This window comes from Leptonychotes weddellii, chromosome X, assembly GCF_054177405.1.
Source record: "Leptonychotes weddellii isolate Sample4059 chromosome X, ASM5417740v2, whole genome shotgun sequence".
Lineage (NCBI taxonomy): Eukaryota > Metazoa > Chordata > Mammalia > Carnivora > Phocidae > Leptonychotes > Leptonychotes weddellii.
The window spans coordinates 105,817,867-105,836,596 of record NC_138385.1 but is presented as its reverse complement, the minus strand read 5'-3'; the positions used below and the strand labels follow the sequence as shown (position 1 = coordinate 105,836,596).

Sequence of the window (18,730 nt, the reverse complement as noted above, 5' to 3'; positions counted from 1 at the left end):
AGATATGTCCATGTCCTAACCCCTGCAACCTCGGGCTGGGAACTCATTCAGAAATAGGGTCTTTGCAAGTGTGAGTAAGTGAAGGATCTGAGACGAGCTCATCCTGGACGAGGGTGGCCCTAAATCCAATGACAGGTGTGCTTACAAGACACACAGGAGGACACACAGAGGCAAAGCCACATGAAGACCGAGGCAGAGATGGGAGGGATGCGGCCAACAGCCCAGGGATGCCTGGAGCCTCAGGAGCTGGAAAAGGCAGGAAGGACCCTCCCCAGGAACCTCAGGAGAGAGCATAGCTCTGTCCCACCTGGATCTCAGCAGCCCTGCCCCGCCTGGATCTCAGACTTCTAGAAGGTCTCCAGAGCTGGGACAGGATAATTCCCTTGGTTTTAGGCATATGGGTTTTGTTATGGCAGCCCTAAAAGATTAATTATGCCCCCTTTGTCTCCCCATGTAAAGGGGACTAGAGACTCTTCAATGCATGACATGAGTAATCGATGCTAGTGATTAGCAAGCATACTGGTTTTGGATGCGTTCCATAGCTGATGGTGTAAGGGAGGGAGGTGACAGATGCAGAGGCTATTTTAGGGCTGTGCGCACGGCAGGGACAGAAGGAGCGAGCAGAAAGCCAGCGAGTACCTTTAAGCTTTGTCATCCCCTTAATAGGGCTAATAGGATTTTCTACAGTGATCGGCCTTTGGCTCACCCTGGGCCTCCAGCAAGGAGCTCTGGCAGCGCCGAGTGGCTGGCCGCCGCACCACTTGCTAACCGACACACACACCCTGCAGCTGGGACAACCAGGGGCTCTGAAGGCCAGCCTGGCGTGGGACAAAGATGACTTGCCCCGAGGAACAGGCATACCGTCTGCTGACTGAATACTCAAATGGGTTCATGGTCTCCCAGGTAGGAGCGTGGGGAGAACATTCCACCGAGCACTCTTGGATGCCGTTGGTGGGAGCTGGGCGAGGGCAATGGGGAGTGACAGCTTAATGGGTACAGAGTGTCCTTTAGGGGTGGGATGTCCTGGAACTATGGGCAGGTGTCCGGGCAGAGGCTTGGCCCCTGGGGTGCGGGGCAACATTTATCAAAAGACAGGGATCGAAATACTGAAAACATTTTGTGATAGGGCAATATAGGAGCTCGTCCATTAACACACTAAAAAGCAAGGTGATGCATTTATAGTAGAGGTGAGTCTGGGGGTCCGTCCACAACGTAGCACGCATCGGTATCTCATCCCTTCTTCTGACTGAGCACATATTATCCTGGGTGGAAATGGGAGACACAGAGGCCATGTGGTGTGTGATTCCATTTATATGAAACATCCAGAATATGCAAATCCATAGAAACAGAAAGCAGAGTGGTGGTCGCCGGGCACTGGAGAGGGACTGCCAATGGGGACGGGCTCTCCTTTTGGGGGGATGAGAATGTTCTGGAATCAGACAGAGCTGGTGGTTGCACAACGCAGTGAATGTGCCAAACGCCCCTGAGTTATTTCGTTTACAGTGGTTAATGCCGAATCTCCTGCTATGCGAATTTTACTTCCATAAAACAGTAGAGGCAAGTTATAATTAGATTTTATATATATATATATATTTTGTATATTCCTTCATTTATTTCTTTTGTTAAATTTTTTTCAAATTTTTTAATTTAAATTCAACTCAGTTAACATAGAGTGTATTATTAGTTTCAGGGGTAGAATTTAATGATTCATCACTTGCATTTCACACTCAGTGCTCATCACATCACGTGACCTCCTTTGTGCCCATCACGCAGTTACCCCATTCCCCACCCACCTCCCCTCCAGCAACCCTCAGTTGTTTCCTAGAGTTAACAGTCGCTTATGGTTTGTCTCCCTCTCTGAGTTCACCTTATTTTCTTTTTCCTTCCCTTCCCTTATGTTCATCTGTTTTGTTTCTTAAATTCCACACAGGAGTGAAATCATACAGTGTTTGTCTTTTTCTGACTGACTTCACTTAGCATAATACCCTCTAGTTCCATCCACGTCGTTGCAAATGGTGGGTATTCATCCTTTCTGATGGCTGAGTAGTATTCCATTGTATATATGGACCACATCTTCTTTATCCATTTGTCTGTTGAAGGGCATCTCCACTCCTTCCGTAGCTTGGCTATTGTGGACATTGCTGCTATGAACATTGGGGTGCAGGTGCCCCTTCAGATCACTACATTTGTATTTTTGGGGTAAATGCCCAGTAGTGCAATTGCTGAGTCGTAGGGTAGCTCTATTTTTAACGCTTGAGGAACCTCCATACTGTTTTCCAGAGTGGCTGCACCAGTTTGCATTAGATTTTATATTTTAAAGCTCCATCGGTGTCAGGGCTCTGGGATGAGGATATTAGCAGTGGGGGGTGGTCTTTGGTGGGACGCACACATGCTGTGCTGAAAATCTCTGGGGTCCAGGTGCTGAACATGTCCATGTGGACAGTTGTGTGGAGGCAGAGGGCAGGAAAGCATTCACACCTGCTGTGCAGGGGGGACGGTGGACTTCTCTCATGGGATGGTGGGATTCTCCCCGGCTTTTTGCAGTGAAACTCTAATTTTGAGAACACACAGCTTCACCAGGTAGTGGCTGAGCATCCGCGAGGCAGAGAGATACCCAAGGACGGCAGTCGCTGGGGCGGAGGGTCTGGGGCTGCAAGATTGGGGTGATGTGTGCAGCCAGTCGAGTCCAGACCCACTGGACCATGGTGCCGTGTGCGTCCTGGTTGTATTTCAAGTGCCCTGTGGCAGATATCGTGAGACACGAAGATGTCTTGGCTTCCCTCGGTCACTGACTCGCAGGTATCGTAATACTACGGTGCTTTGCGCTTGATTCATAATCGAAGAGGGTGCTGACTTTGGGTGGGGGTCACTGAATATTGAAGCAGAATGTCTTCCCCAACCGAGCTCACGGATCCACCCAGATTCGGTCTGTAGACCCCCAAGGGTTAAGAATTCCTATTGTAGAGCCTTTGAGATACGGAAAAGGAGCATCCTTCTACAAAATAATCATCATAATTTGCTGTGTTTCTGTTGCTTGAAGATGTGACTGACTTGTGCTCGCAAGATGTTTCCTGGTCAGCTGGGGCTGTTTGCCTCTCGCTCACACTGGTGTTGGGTGGGTTATAAATCTTGGGAGGAAAATCCCATTCAGTACACGTGATGATATGTTACCTAGTTGTCACGAGTTTAATAGAAGAAGATGGAACACAACCTTCACAGAATAAAACTTAATATGACCTTGACAGAATAATACTTAATACGACCTTGATACAATAAAACCTATTATGGCCTCGATAGAAAAAATCTTAATAGGATCTTGATAGAATAAAACGTAGTACAATCTTGATAGAATTATACTTAATACAACCTTGATAGCATAATACTCAATATGACTTTGATACAATAAAACCTAATATGACCTTGATAGAATAAAACTTAATAGGATCTTGATAGAATAATACTTAATATGACCTTGATAGAATAAAACTTAATATGACCTTGATACAATGACTTAATAAAATCTAAATACAGTAGGAGTTCACACAACCTTAGTACAAGATGTCATATAGTCCTAACAGGAGTTAATGCAAACTTAGCAGTGTAAGAAATAATACACCTTTAACCGAGCAAGAGTTAATACCGTCTTGATAGAATAAGGCTTGAAACAGCCCGAGTTAAGCAGTTTGTGCACTGTTAATAGAAGAAAAGTTCGTACAACATTGATAGTCCGAGATAATACAACCTTCACAGAATAACAGGGAATGGAACCCTAACAAGAGTTGATACAATCTTAATAGAATAAGAGTTTGTGTTCCCCTCACAGAACGCAAAAGGAAACAACATTAACAAGACTTAATATGAGCTTAATAGAATTTTGTAGATGGAGCGTATAGTTAACCTTGATAGAACTTTACTCCAGGGGTTCTCAAACGGGGACTTTGGCCCCCAGGGGGTACTCGGCAAGGTCTGGGGATATTTTTGGTTGTCATGGCCAGGATGGGGGTGCTCCTGGCGTGCGGTGGGTGCAGACCAGGGACAGAGTTGTACACCCTACAGTGCCCAGGACGCCCCACCCCAAAGAGCCATTCAGCCCCAGATGTCAGCTGTGCTGGGGTCTAGAAACCCTGCTTTCATGGAGTAAGAGTTAAGAGGACCCTAATCACAGAATAACTGCAAATGCAGTATCACCCCACCCCCCGACCCCCCACCATGGCCGCGTGCGTGTGTGGTGTAGGGCTTTCCGTGTGCTCAGTGAAAAAGCAAACACCAACCTACTTACTTCCTCACGTAGGATGGAGACGGGTCTTACTTTTATTCACGTTCATGCACGTATGGGACCAGTGCTGATCACCGTGTGGACTGAGTGCTGTGGGATGCACCTGGGCTCCAGGACCATCTGTGCACATGGGATGTGAGTGTGTGCGTCCGTCCTGGCCAATATCACTGAGGTCGCTCCAGCCTTGGCACCACCCATCCAAACACTGTGTGCAGGAGGGGAAAAAAATGCATTGACTTATCTATGTTTTATACTTTATGCATTATTTTCAGGCACGACCTGCTAAGTTCTTTAAACAGATAAATGGAAGAAAATAGGTAACACATTTTAAGACACTGACGGTGTAGGGAACACTGACCTCCGAACAGCAACAACAAAACACACTATATGTATTTCCTTGTTTGCAAAATTAAAACAACCCAGTCCCTGGCTTTGTGCCCCTAGGTAATGGTTGCTAACAGTGAAGAGGCAAAGACTAGGGTCTTGAAAACTCACGTGGGTTTGCAGGTGGCTGTGCTTGTCCCTGTCCCTTTGCTGGTGTTCTCTTTGAGGACCAGAGGTTTCCTTCAGAGGATGTTTCTTTGTTAGAATGGTTCCCAGGCTGTTTCTTTTTCAGAGTGATGCTGTTCTGGGCATGATGGGAGGGAGGGGGTTCAATGAAGAGCTTCTAAAGACAGACGGGATGGGGGGCATGCTGCATACACCCACATCTGCTCAGCCTCCCCCTTTGTGTGCCAACAAGCCAGTAAATGGCCCTGTGGAACCCTGCATGTACTCGGCAGCTGCCCCCCAGCCCTGGCCCTCACCGTCCCTGGGGACCAACCTGTCCAGTAGATGGCATCACCCTGGACAGCTGGTCAACCCCACGGCACTTGGAGCGGTAGAAACAGGTGCTTCCTGAGTGAACGGGGGAAGCGTATTTCATTTCATGTCATTTCATTTCGTTCCGTTTTGTTTCTTTTCATTTTATTTTATTTTGTTTTATTTGTTATTTGTTTTATTTATTCTATGCTGTTTAAAATATTTGAACATTCATTTAAATTTTATTTAAACATTTTGTTTTACATTTTAAAAATTAAATTAAAAATTTTAATGAGTTCATTTAATTTGAAAATTTTATTTTTTTCTTTAATTTTTTAAAAATTAAAAATTATTTTTTTGAAAATTTTGTTTTAAATAGACATAACATAAATTTTACTATCTCCACCATTTTTATGTGCATGGCTCAGGGGCATTGAGCACATTCACTGTTGGGCAACCACCCCCCTCCATCCGTCTCCAGAACTTTCCATCTTCCCAACTTGAAGCTCTGTCCCCATCTAATTCCCCATCACTGGCCCTACCATCTACTCTCTGTCCCTGTGGATGGGACTCCTCTGGGGATCCCGTGTACGTGGAATCACACAGGATTTGTCCTTCTGTGTCTGGCTCATGTCCTCAAGCTCCATCCACGTCAGAGCAGGTGCAGAACATCCTTCCTTTTCAAGGCTGCGTCATATTCCACTGTGTGCATGGACCATACTTTGCTCATCCACTTGTCCGTTGGTGCATGCTTGGTTCTTAAATGTTTTGGGTACTGTAGATAATGCATCAGTGAACATGGGTAGTACACCCATGTATCTCTTCCAGGCTCCACTTTCAGTTCTTTTGGGTCCATATGCAGAAGTGGAATTTCTGGTTTCTATGGCCATTCTATGTTCGATTTTTTAAGGAACTGCCATAGCGTTTTCTTTTTTTTTTTTTTTAATATTTTATTTATTTATTTGACAGAGAAAGACACAGCGAGAGAGGGAACACAAACGGGGAGTGGGAGAGGGAGAAGCAGACCCCCTGCCAAGCAGGGAGCCCGATGCGGGACTCGATCCCGGGACTCCAGGATCATGACCTGAGCCGAAGGCAGTCGCTTAATCAACTGAGCCACCCAGGCGCCCCATAGCGTTTTCCATAGCAGTGCAGTGTCCCCCGAAAACGCACCCCGGCTCCCCATGGTGAGTACGGTTCCTAGGACACTCAAAGCTGGCCCCTTGTTTCCGAGGTTCTGTTTGCCGCCTGTGAGCTGGGCGTGTTTGACCTTCTGGCTGAGGCCCCAGAGCCCCTGGGCGCAGCAGCAGTGGCTGCATGGCTGGGCACCAGCTCCTGTGGGACAGAGCTCCTGCTGGACACCTGTGTGTCCCTGAAGCTGCTTCAGGTGCAAACAAGGAGCGGAAAAGGTAAGCATGTAGACATTATGTAAGTGAATGGGCATGGCTGGGTGTCAATAAAACTTTATTTACAAAGACAAGCGGTGGGCCAGGTTTAGCACCCAGGCTGTACTTAGCTGTCCTCATTCCCGAGAGGTCTCCACATGCTGGTGTGCACATTGGTACCCTCATGAAGTATCCAATGAGCAAGGAAAAATGGGGAAAAACATCACATGGGCGTACTTCTCAATCGAACTAAATTTATCCAGCTGAAGGGTTGCCATTCCTTATATTACATTCTTGTTTTGGTGTTGAAATGGCTTTTCTCTTATGGAATATGGTGGTGGTAGGTTTTTTTGTTTTTTTTTTATGTCCTTACTTTGCAAAATTCAAAGTGTCAACTCTATGTCACTCATTCTGACCACTTTTAGAATTGTAGATTCATGAAATTGCAAATGTAGAGAGCATTGCTTGAGCCGGAGCACATGAGAACAGGAGTGCTGGCCTGACTGTGGCATTCGTGGTCAGTGGCCTTTGTGCTTGTGGTATCGAGTCATGCACCAGTTGGGGTTCTGGGGTGCAAATACCAGTGATGGGTTAACTTGAGCATCCTGTGGGGGTTGACAGCTCTCAGGTACCCGGGCGTGGAGATCAAGCAGGTACGAGGGTGCAAGCTCTCTGCAACCACCACCAGCCACTCCCCGAGAACAGTCTTTGCACATCACACGTACTGGGGTGGCTGACACTGAGCTTGCAGCCCCGGGAGGACACCTCGGTCAGGAGATATCGGGTGCAGGGGGATGCTACTGGAGATGCCTTCTGGCACAATTATCAGTTGTCATTTGACCCTGGGGCATTTGGTTGGTGCCAACACCCAGCTGGGGACCACCCCATGCAAAACAGCGGGCGCTCCGTGGGAAGCAGGGTCCCCAGGAGAGGAGACAGGGAGGTAGGCTCAGGCCTGGGACTGGCCATTTGCAGATGCTGCGGGATGGGGTAGCTCACAGCGGGGCATCTGCTCGGAGAGCACCAGGGCTGTTGTGGGCCTGGGTCTGCACATCCTCCCCAGGGCTTTGTTAAAATGATGACATTCACCCGGGGTTGGCTGCCTACTGCTTGGCTGAGCGTGGCAGAAAGGCAGCCCCTGCTCCATCACCGTGATTCCAGTTTTGGAGATCGTTGCATCACCAGTAGAGTGTATATCCAAATCAGGTGTTATTTTAAAGCCCAGGGATTGTATTATAGGGTTCCCCATGGCTCACTTGCCCTTCCCACCTGCTGCACCACACTTTCCAACGGGATTTGCCAAAACAGAATCGAGCAGGTGCATGGGCCCCCAGCTGTGGCTGCAGGCCTTTTGATGCCCCTAGGCGAGAATCCGCTTTCAGCCCTGATATTGCCGATGCTCGCACCAGCAATGGCAAGGACTTGGAATCTCACTTAGCCTTTTGTGTTCTCTCTGTTTGTTTTCAGCTTTGTATCAAAACACAGAGCTCTCCAGCACCTACCTGGTCAGGGCCAGTCCCAAGTGCCAGGGCAACATGCTGCGGTACCTGGCCAGGACGACATATCTGTGCTGGGGCCACCTGGCCCAGGCTGTGAGGTGGGCATGGCCTCGACGGCATGGACTGTGCGCCAGGGCTCCCTGGGCGCTGGTTTCAGGGGGTCTCTGCAGCTGAAGTGCCAGGTTCCTTGTAGAATCAAACACGACCCCGCTAGGTGTGGAAATCCAGAGCAGATGTGAGAAACCCCCTTAGTCCTGGCTGAAGGAATTCACGAAATGCAGATCTGCTCAGTTAAGAGTCCTTGTGCTTCAGTGGTCTCCAGGGAAAGGGCCTGGGCTGAGGAGGCAAAGCGGGGAAGATGGCATACAAGATACTGCCCGAATTATGATGGTTGTGTGCTCCACATCTGCTCTTGCACTCTGCGCTGTGGGTGTCTGGGGCTGGATGACTCTCTGAGGTGGGGCGTCCTGGGCTCTGCAGGGTGTGGAGCAGCGCCTCTGGTCTCCTCCCACCAGGTGCCAGTACAATCTCCCCAGTCGTGATAATAAAAAGATGTCCCTAGACATTGACAAGTGCCTCTTGGAGGCAGAATCACCTGCAATTGGAAACCAGTGACATAGATGTATGGATACATAGATGGGCAGGTAGATACATATAGGGATGGATGGATGATCATATAGGGATGGCTAGATGGGTGGATGGGTGATGGATGGATGGTTGGATGGATGGATAGGTGGATGGACGGATGGATGGATAGATGATTGATAGATATAAGGATGGATGGATGGATATATATGATGGATGAATAGATAGATACATAGATAGATATAGGGATGGATGATAATATAGAGATGGCTAGATGGGTGGATGGATGATGGAAGAATGGATGGACAGGTGGATGGATGGATGGATGGATAGATGATAGATATAGGGATGGATGGATGGATAGATATGATGGATGGATAGATAGATACATAGACAGATATAGGGATGGATGGATGATAACATAGGGATGGCTAGATGGGTGAATGGATGGATGGTTGGATGATTGATAGATATAGGGATGGATGGATGGATAGATAGATAGCTATAAGGATGGATGGATGATAGTATAGGGATGGTTAGATGGGTGGATGGATGGTTGGATGGATGGATTGGTGGATGGATGGATGGATGAAGGGATGATTGATAGATATAGGGATGGATGGATGGATGGATAGATGATAGATATGATGGATGGATGGATAGATAGATAGATAGAGGGATGGATGAATGATAATATAGGGATGATAGATGGGTAGATGTATGCATGGGTGGTTTGATGGGTGGACAGGTGGATGGATGGATGGATGAATGGATAATTGATAGATATAGGGTTGGATGGATGGATAGATATGATGGATGGATAAATAGATATATATAGATAGATATGATGGATAGCTAGATGATAGATAGATAGATAGATAGATGATAATACAGGGATGGCTAGATGGGTGGATGGATGCATAGATGGTTTGATGGATAGACAGGTGGATAGATGAATGGATGAATGGATGATTGATAGATATATGGATGATGGATGATAGATAGATAGATAGATAGATAGATAGATAGATAGATAGATACAAGGATGGATGGATGGTTGAATGGACAGGTGGATGGATGGATAGATGGATGGATGATAGATATAGGGATGGATGATAGATAGATTGATAGATAGATGATAGTTGAATGGATGGACAGGTAACCAGATGGATGGATGATACATAGATATAGGGATAGATGGATGGATGATAGATAGGTAGATGGATAGGTAGGTAGGTAGATAGATAGATAATAGATGGATATTGATGGATAGGTATTGATAGATATTAATAGATAATAGATGAATAGATATTGATAGGTGCAGATGGATATTGATAGATATTAATAGACATATATAAATAATAGATATTGATAAATAGGTATAGATAGATGTCAGATACTGATAGGTACTGATAATAGCACAGCAAGGCTTCTCCTGCCCCCGGATGCCTACTGATGAGTCCTGTGGACATCAGTGTCCCCTGACTGCACGTCATTTTCGAGCTTCCTTCACACTGTCTTTAGAACCCGCTCCTTCCTTGCCCACATGGCAGAGCCAGGCTAGATGTGCAGCCTGCCTCTCTGAACACGTGTGTGTTCCATCCCAGAAGGGGGTCCAAACATGTGGTGACTGAGTCCTGTCCCCTGCTTGTTCTGTCTGTGACGGGAGGTGAGGATGTGTGACCCCATGTGTGCACCAGCTGGTGCTCCCTGAACGTGGCAGATCCTGGGTGACCGCGTCCTGCCTGTTTGCAGGGACGGCAAGAACCAGTATCTGGAGGCATTTGGGGTTCCCTCTGACGAGCTCTTCAGTGCCATCTACAGGTAACGCCGAGCGCCCACGTGTGCAGGGTGACGCTTCCTTTCCACACACTCGCTGGGCGGAATACATGGGTCCAAACGGAGCAAAACAGAGGGACGTTGATATTTAAAATTAAAAAAAAAAAAAAGACGACAGATTTGTTTGTGTTGGTCAGTGTGCTGAGCAGGCGGGAATCTGTCCTTTCCCCCAAGGTGCTCTACGTGAAGCAACAGTGATGTAGAAAAATGAGGAATGGGTTTTGTTTGGGCCAGAGTTACCCAGGTAGTAGGTCAGCTCTACGCACGCACTCGGGGCTGCTGTTGGCGTGGGGTCTGGTACCACAGTCCCCAGGTGGCGATGCCCCGATGGCTCGTTGCAGGGTTCCTTGCTGGCCGAGGGCCGGGAAAGGGGAGAAGGACGTGCACGGGGTGTGGAGTTCTCAGGGCTGGTGCCTGAGCTTTGCCCAGTGCCTCCCCTTCCATCCTGTGCTTTGCCCGTTTCCAAGACCCCTGCTCCGGCCACAGCTTCTCCCCTGATTTGGGTATCCACACGATCTTGACGAGCGTGGTTTCACATGCAGATCTGAGGGCGAGCGGCTGCAGGTCATGCGAGGTCTGCAGGACATCTGGAGCATCAGCGGGAGGCATGTGCTGGCCGCTTTTGACCTGTCCCCGTTCCCGCTCATCTGCGATATTGGTGGTGAGCGTCGGCCCCACGCATGGAGCTGTGTCTTAGGGCTAGGGAGGGAAGACAATGGGGATCCCATTTAGGATCGGGGACAAGGCATCCTGTGGGTGTCCCACAGGCTGTGGGGGTTCCAGCTCCTCCCTGAACATGGCGCACCCTCTGCGGTTCTGACCCCGTGCATTGGGGAGGGACCAAGAATCTCTGCTCCCAGGGATGCGGATGCTGCCGAGGCCCGGGCCACGTGGCTGTAGACATTGGCATTGCTCAGCGTGACAAGGGAGGCTTTAGAGGATGGTGGGGTGCAGCCATCACGGAGCTCCTGGAAAGCAGTTAGCAGAGCCATCAAGTCAACCTTGCCACGCTGCCTTCCCGGGCAGGCAAAGCGCCGTGTGGGGCTGCAGGGGTCCGCCAGGTTTTCTGGGCTCTGAGGGTCCTGATGCGAACACGGATGAGGAGGATGCCCACGTCTTAAGCATCTCCTGTGGCTGAAGGCTGGGCATGGCATATCCTAGAGCAGACGCAGGAGTACTGGGTGTTGGTCATCTCTGTCCTAAAGGGTGGACATGTGGGGTTCGGTGGAGGTGGAGGTGGGGGCAGCCAAGTCTAACCCCTGGTCCCTTTCAAGCAAAAGCTCTTGCCCTGACCATCCCATGCTGGTCCCATAGAGGAGGCACGGGGAGCCTGAACCCCACTAGATGGGGATTCAGGGGCTCCCAACACCATGTTTGCCTGGGTGCATGTTCTGGGGGTGATGCCAGCCCGATGTGGCCCTCCCGATGTGGGCATGTCTCCATCCTTTGAGCAACACAATGGCTCGCTGGTTTGGGCCGAGCTGCCTGGGATGCAGACAGGCTTCAAGGTGCAGCTAAGGGGCCCCCGGTCATTGGTCCCCAGATCTGAGATGCTCAGACCCGTAGCCAACATCAGGGCAATGTCCCCCCACCATCTCGGGCAGCAGGACGCCATGATTGGGAAACTTGATGTGGTTTATTCAAAAGCGGCCCCTATGCCTGGCTCGCTGTGTGACTTTGGGCACGTTCCGTGGTCTCTCTGTGCCACAGAATCCTCAGGTAATGGGGCAGTCCCCACATGGGACGGTTGTGGTGCCCAAGTGCATGTCTGCCTATGAGTCACGCAGAATGGGGTCATAGTGGTCACCGGGTTGGTCCAGCCAGGAAGATTCGTAGATTCAGGTGCTCATAGGTGATGATGGAGCCATGAAGACCTCCATGGGATGGCAGAACCACATCCCCCATGTGGATGCCCCCTGGGGGTCGATGGTGGGCCAAGGTGCATCTGCTCACACCTTCCTGTCCGTCCACTTCCAGGCTGTTCTGGGGCTCTGGCCAAGGAGTGCACCTCTCTGTACCCTGGGTGTCGGGTCACCGTGTTTGACATCCCTGAGGTGGTACAGATGGCCAAGAAGCACTTCTCATTCCTGGAGGAAGCACGGATCAGCTTCTGTGAAGGTGGGTTGTTTCCATGGGCTCTGCGTGTGCACGGAGAATCATAGATGCATCCCCCGGGGGCTCAAGTCTGGCCGAGGATGCACCGCGGGCATGGCTTCCTCCACCCTGCAGGCAACCACCCTCAACTTAGAATTATTATTGGTGATGCTTGGAAAACGGTGTACAGCTAGATAGTTTTCTTACACTTAGTTCTTTCTTGAGTATTCGGCTGGATTGAAGAGTGTTTCCTCAAAATTTGTGTCCACCCAGAATTTGTGAATGGGGCCTTATTTGGAAACACGGTCTTTGCAGATGTGATGAAGTGAAGGATCTGAGATGAGCTCATCCTGGACCAGGGTGGCTCTAAATCCTCTTACAAGGACAGAGGAGGAGACACACACACAGAGGAGAAGCCACATGGAGACAGAGCCAGAGATGGGAGGGACATGGCCACAAACCCAGGGATGCCTGGAGCCCCAGAAACTGGAAGAGGCAGGGAGGACACTCCCTTAGAGCCTCAGAAGGGAGTATGGCCCTGCCCCGCCTGGATCTCAGCAACCCTGCCCCGCCTGGATCTCAGTGGTCCTGCCCCGCCTGGATCGAGACTTCTGGTCTCCAGAGCTGGGAGGGGATGAATTCCTGTGGTTTAAGCCCCAGCTGGTGTTGCTTTTCTTACTCAGCCCCCAGGACATGCATGCAGGTGTCTAAATCCAAAGCACCAGTGGATGACAGTACATGAACTGGGTTCAAGGGAAGCTCAGGGACATTTGCTGACTCAGAAGATCAGGGAGACTCGGCCATTCTGAGGCTCAGATGCTACCGTCATGGCTGGGGTCATGCACCTGTAGGGTTGAATACTGTCTTTATGTAACATTCCCAAACTTTGACCCTCAGGGATATTTTGGGGCCTTAATGTTCATTTTAAAAACATCACATTAAAATATTATAAATATATATAATATTATATATATATATTTTATAAAAATATAAAATCTTATATTCTAAAATATAAGAAACCTGACCAGGTTTGGGGCCCCTTAAATTTTGCACACATGGAGAGTGTCTGACTCGCCTTACTCCGAACCTGGCCTCCGGGAGTCTATCACACGTCTTAGAGAGGATGATCGGACTTATTTATGTTCTTCATCTGGAAAATGGGAGAAATACACCAATGTCAGAGGTTGGGGGTTCAGGCGAGAGAGTGGATTACTTTGTTATTACACAGCTGAGCTGGGCTTTTGGTGTCTCTGCCGTTGCTCACGAAGGGAAAGGTGGTGGAAGCTTCCCGTGTGTTCTTCACCTTGGGGTCTGGATTGTCTCCTTCACCTGCTGCGCACAAAGAGATGGCCCACCGAACGTGGCCCTCGGGCCAGAGTTTGCCAGCCCCTGTCTTTTGTCACTGATGGAAGAAAATCAGTTTGGAGAACTCCCCCTTTGCTCTGCCCTATTTCGTGGGGGCAAATGTCTGTGGGCCCTGGATTTCCTGGGAGCCTCAGAACAGGGCAGAGTGATGGACTGACCAGTGCAGCATCCAATGCATACTCTTTTCGAATTCCTGTGAATTTGTAGAGTTTGGACAACATTCGGCTGCTGGTTGACCCAGCACAGCACGGGGCTATCCAAGATTTTTTCCAAAATTGGTACTTCTTGCAGAAAAAATGTTACAAGAGTTGAGTGTTTGACACCATGTATGCATGGAGGGTCCTTCTTGGGCATTTTTTTTTTTTTCCAATCAGGAAAACATGTATCGACTGTTGATTGACTTCAACTCATCAGACAGGGACTGCTGACCGATTGCTTGGGGTCTCCTGAAATCCATGGCTTAGAGAGTCGTTTACTTGCAACCTTAGGAAATAAGATAAAAAGAAAATCATTTTCCAGATCTGAAGGACAGAAAGGGACGCCAAACACCATTCCGAATTTTCTTGTCTTCACTGAGACTTCCTTTTGTTCAGGGCTAGGTCTTCCTGTCACAGCTAGGAAGATCTGGGGACAGGTCCACACAGCTAGGTGACTTTTCCATCCTGGGTGCAGGTGTAGTCAACGCGGGATTGAGTAGCAGGCTGACCCCAGGGCACCTGCCTGTGTTATAGGGGATTTCTTTAAAGACCCGCTTCCGGAGGCGGATCTGTACATCCTGGCCAGGATCCTGCATGACTGGACCGATGCGCGGTGCTCACACCTGCTGGCAAGGATCCATCATGCCTGCAAACCAGGTAGGTCATGGGGCCGTGTGTCCACATGCGCTTGTGGTACATTCAGGGTGGGATTGTGCTAGAATCTTCATTTGGAGGCTAGGTACTGAATGCACATGACAGGTAAGCGGGGTCATGCTCCCAACTGGCTTCCCTTCTGGATAAGTCATTAAAACAAAGCAACATTAGTACCCATTCTGTAACTAATCCCAGGTAAAGTTGCAGAACATGGAAGGCTCCCATGGTGCACACCTTGCTGGGTTGAAGCCCCGTGTATGGTTAGGGTAGGGGGCATTTTGTGCACCTGCTTTTCTCACTGTGCAAACTTGGCTGGTGCCCAGGGGCTGTCCTGTGTGCGCCCATTCTACAGATGAGGATGGAAGGCACCCAGCACAGTGGGAGAGATGGATGGGCTGGGGGCTGGGGCAGCCAGCCTGGAAGGTGGAACGGGGTCCTCAGGCTGGCTCGTTCCTTGCTCACAGCCGCCTCTCCCTGTCCCAGGTGGCGGTGTCCTGGTGATTGAAAGCCTCCTGGATGCAGATGGGCGGGGCCCTCTGACCACGCAGCTGTACTCGCTGAACATGCTGGTGCAGACGGAGGGCCGGGAGAGGACCCCCGCCCAGTACCTCGCACTCCTGGCTCCTGCCGGCTTTCAGGACTTCCAGTGTAGGAGAACCGGGGGCATTTACGATGCCATCCTAGCCAGGAGGTAGCTCCCCGAGGGTCTGCAGCGACCGGCCCAACTGAGCACCCTTACAAAGGGGGGGTCTCTGTTAGCTTCCTAATTTCTGGGGGGCTGACAAGGGAGTGGGGGGTCTCTGCTGACTGTTGTCAACTGCCCATCACTCTGTGGATTTTGTCTTGTTCTGTTTTATTCTAGTCTATGTCATTCTATTCTATTCTATTCTATTCTATTCTATTCTATTCTATTCTATTCTATTCTATTCCATTCCATTCTGTTCCATTCCATTCCATTCTGTTTCATTCTGTTCTATTTTGTTCTACTCTATTATGTTCTTTTTAAAAAGGTTTTATTTATTTATTTGACAGAGAGACTGAGCAAGAGCGAGCACAAGCAGGGGGAATGGCAGAGGGAGAAGGAGAAGCAGGCTCTCTGCTGAGCAGGGAGCCTGATGTGGGACGCAATCCCAGGACCCTGAGATCATGACCTGAGTCGAAGGCAGATGCTTAACTGAATGAGCCACCTAATCTACTCTGTTCTACTCTATTCTATGCTGTTCTATTCTGTTCTACTCTACTCTATTCTTTCTATTCTATTGTCTGCTATTCTACTCTATTCTGTTCTACTCTACTCTACTCTACTCTGTTCTATTCTACTCTGTTCTATTCTACTCTATTCTGTTCTACTCTATTCTATTCTCTTCTCTTCTCTTCTACTCTACTCTATTCTTTCTATTCTATTGTATTCTATTCTACTCTATTCTGTTCTGTTCTATTCTATTCTACTCTATTCTTTCTATTCTATTGTATTCTATTCTACTCTATTCTGTTCTATTCTATTCTATTCTATTCTACTCTGTTCTACTCTACTCTGTTCTATTCTACTCTACTCTATTCTGTTCTACTCTACTCTACTCTGTTCTATTCTACTCTATTCTGTTCTACTCTATTCTATTCTCTTCTCTTCTCTTCTATTCTACTCTACTCTATTCTTTCTATTCTATTGTATTCTATTCTACTCTACTCTACTCTGTTCTATTCTATTCTACTATGTTGTATTCTACTCTACCCTGTTGTATTCTACTCCATTCTGTTCTACTCTATTCTGTTCTATTCTACTCTACTCTATGCCTATTCTATTCTATTCTATTCTACTCTATTCTTTATTCTGTTCCATTCCATTTCTGTTGTATTCTATTTATCCCATTCTATTCCATTTTCCAGCTTTCTGGCAGTATAATTGACAAAATTGTATATGTTTAAGCTGTACAACATGATATTTTGATGTACGTACACATTGTGAACTGATGACCACAATCGAACTAATTCACACACCCCACAGCTCACATGGTAACTTTTTTGTTGTTGTTGTTGTTGAGAACATTTCAGATCTGCTGTCTTAGCAACGTTCAAGTGTATGACAGTTAATTATAATCACCATCAACATTACGTCCATAGGACTCATTCCACTTCTCACTGAAAGTTTGTGCCCTGTGACCCCCATCTCCCCGTTTCCCCCCAGCCCCTGGCAACCACCTTTCTGCTCTCTGCTTCTGTGAGTTCCACTTTTGTAGATTGTCTTTATCTTAGATGTGGCAGGTGCATTTCACAGGCTGCATTTGGGGCAGCACTGACCAGAGTGGACACTGGACCTCTGCACCTTTTGCCCCCTTCACCCATTTCACGCACCCCACCTCCCACATCTGCAAACCATGATTCTCTTCCCTGCATCGATGAGCTTGGTTCTTGTTTTCTTTTACATTCCACGTAGAAGTGAGATCATATGGTATTTGTCTTTATCTCACTTGGAATAGTAATGGCAATTTATTTTAATTTTTCTTTTGGTGTGGTGTGAAATTTGCCATTTTAACCTTTTTTTAGATGCTCAGTATAGTGGCATTGAGTGCATTCACACTGCTGTGTAACCATCTCCACCATCCATCTCCAGAACTTTCTCATCTTTAAACTGAAGCTCTGTGCTCATGAAGCATTAAATTCCTATCCCCTCCCTAAGACCCTGGCCCCCACCATCTTATGTTCTGTGTCTATGAACTTGCCTGTTTCAGATTAAATTGCAGCATTTTAACAATGGATGTCTCCGTGTGTGTGTGTTTCCCCCCCAAATTGTAACTTCTTGAGCACCAGGTATAGGATTTTCTGCCCTGAATTTAGGTGTTGAGTGGCCCAGACAAGGCAATACCCATCCCACAAACTGGAAAGTGCTATGGGATTTAGGGAATTAAGACTGGCAACCCATGACTTCAAGGTGGCTCATTAAAGTGTACGGTGCAGGGAGTCCAGCCAGTCTGCTTAAAGCCAAAATTGTTCCTGGGTGCAGCCATGCCTGGGGAGGTGAGCCGTGGTCACCCTGGTGCCGGGGCCCCTGATCTCAGCATCTGTGGCCAGTCAGCACTCACACACTTGTCTCTGAGACCCAGACACAACACCTGCTGGTCCAGATCATTCTTTTAACCGCCACAGGGCTGCAAGGGAACCCGTAGATAACCTTGAAGCTGTAGGAGGTCCCTGCAAGCAGGAAGGGCACAGGGTTGGCAATTTCTATTCCCAGGATTTGTATTCAAGAGTAACCTGACCTTGGGCAGGAGACCTGCCTTGTTGGACCTCCAGCCTTCACATTTAAGAGTGGGACTGGGTAATCTATAAATCCCTGTGTATCTTAGACCTTCTGTGAGTCTGAATGCATTGAAACCAGTGGTTCTCAATGGGGGTGATTTTGGTAATGTCTGGAGTCATTCTTGGGCGGTCCAGTGGGGATGAGGTCCTGCTGGCATGTGGAGTGGAGACCAGGGATCCTGCTCATCACCCTGCAGTGCCCAGGATGCCCCAGAGAGTGGTGCAGCCCCAGATGTCCACAGCGCCGAGGCTGAGAGGAGCCGGGTTAAAATGTGGCCCCATTGGAGCTTCGCTGATGCTCATGGCTCTAGGCAGAAGGTCGGCTTTTAGGGACGTGTGAAAGTCTGCCCGGCCCTGGCTGGCTGAGGGCTCGTGTCAGGCTGATCCCACAGCAGGACGGCTGGAAGCCTGGCCCAGGGTGGGTCTGCTTCTCCTTCTGGAGATACAGGGACGAGCAGGGGTCGCAAGGACCTTCTTCAGATGGTGCCAACCAGCTCCTGGTTGCAGAGTGTGTGCTTGCCGGCGTTGGTCCAGCCTCTGTGGGGCCGGGTGGCCTCGCCAGGAGTGACCCTCCAGGACGCCAGCAGGCACCTGCTTTGGCTTCTTCCCCATCGCTTCTCAGGACAGCCTGCAGGGGAGGAGATGTGTGTAGCCTCCTCCTGCTGCCACGATGATGCATGGACCGCTCGGGATGGGGATGCCCATCTGGCAGCAGGTGGCGCCATGGGGCAGCTGATG

The 18,730-nt window shown here is 48.8% G+C and overlaps 1 protein-coding gene across 2 annotated transcripts; it reads left to right on the top strand.

The window, feature by feature from the left end:
- The first annotated feature begins 400 nt into the window (after positions 1–400).
- ASMT (acetylserotonin O-methyltransferase) lies at positions 401–17,430 on the top strand. Of its 2 annotated transcripts, XM_031041899.2 has the most exons (8): positions 401–903; positions 6,312–6,486; positions 7,930–8,059; positions 10,302–10,370; positions 10,928–11,046; positions 12,363–12,503; positions 14,576–14,698; positions 15,179–15,851. In XM_031041899.2, exons 1-8 carry the CDS (start codon positions 835–837, stop codon positions 15,388–15,390), a joined length of 1,038 nt encoding a protein of 345 aa, XP_030897759.1. In that variant the 5' UTR covers positions 401–834; the 3' UTR covers positions 15,391–15,851. The 2 variants fall into 2 exon arrangements, with proteins under 2 accessions (XP_030897759.1, XP_081665354.1); XM_081809228.1 differs by lacking the exons at positions 401–903; positions 6,312–6,486 and having other exon boundaries at positions 7,259–8,059; positions 15,179–15,386; positions 15,728–17,430.
- Positions 17,431–18,730: the final 1,300 nt, after the last annotated feature.

Coding starts and splice junctions, on each gene's coding strand:
- ASMT (XM_031041899.2), top strand. CDS start 835: ATGACTTGCCCCGAGGAACAGGCATACCGTCTGCTGACTGAATACTCA. Junction 904..6,311: donor ATGGGTTCATGGTCTCCCAG/GTAGGAGCGTGG, acceptor CTTGTTTCCGAG/GTTCTGTTTGCCGCCTGTGA. Junction 10,371..10,927: donor CTCTTCAGTGCCATCTACAG/GTAACGCCGAGC, acceptor TTTCACATGCAG/ATCTGAGGGCGAGCGGCTGC.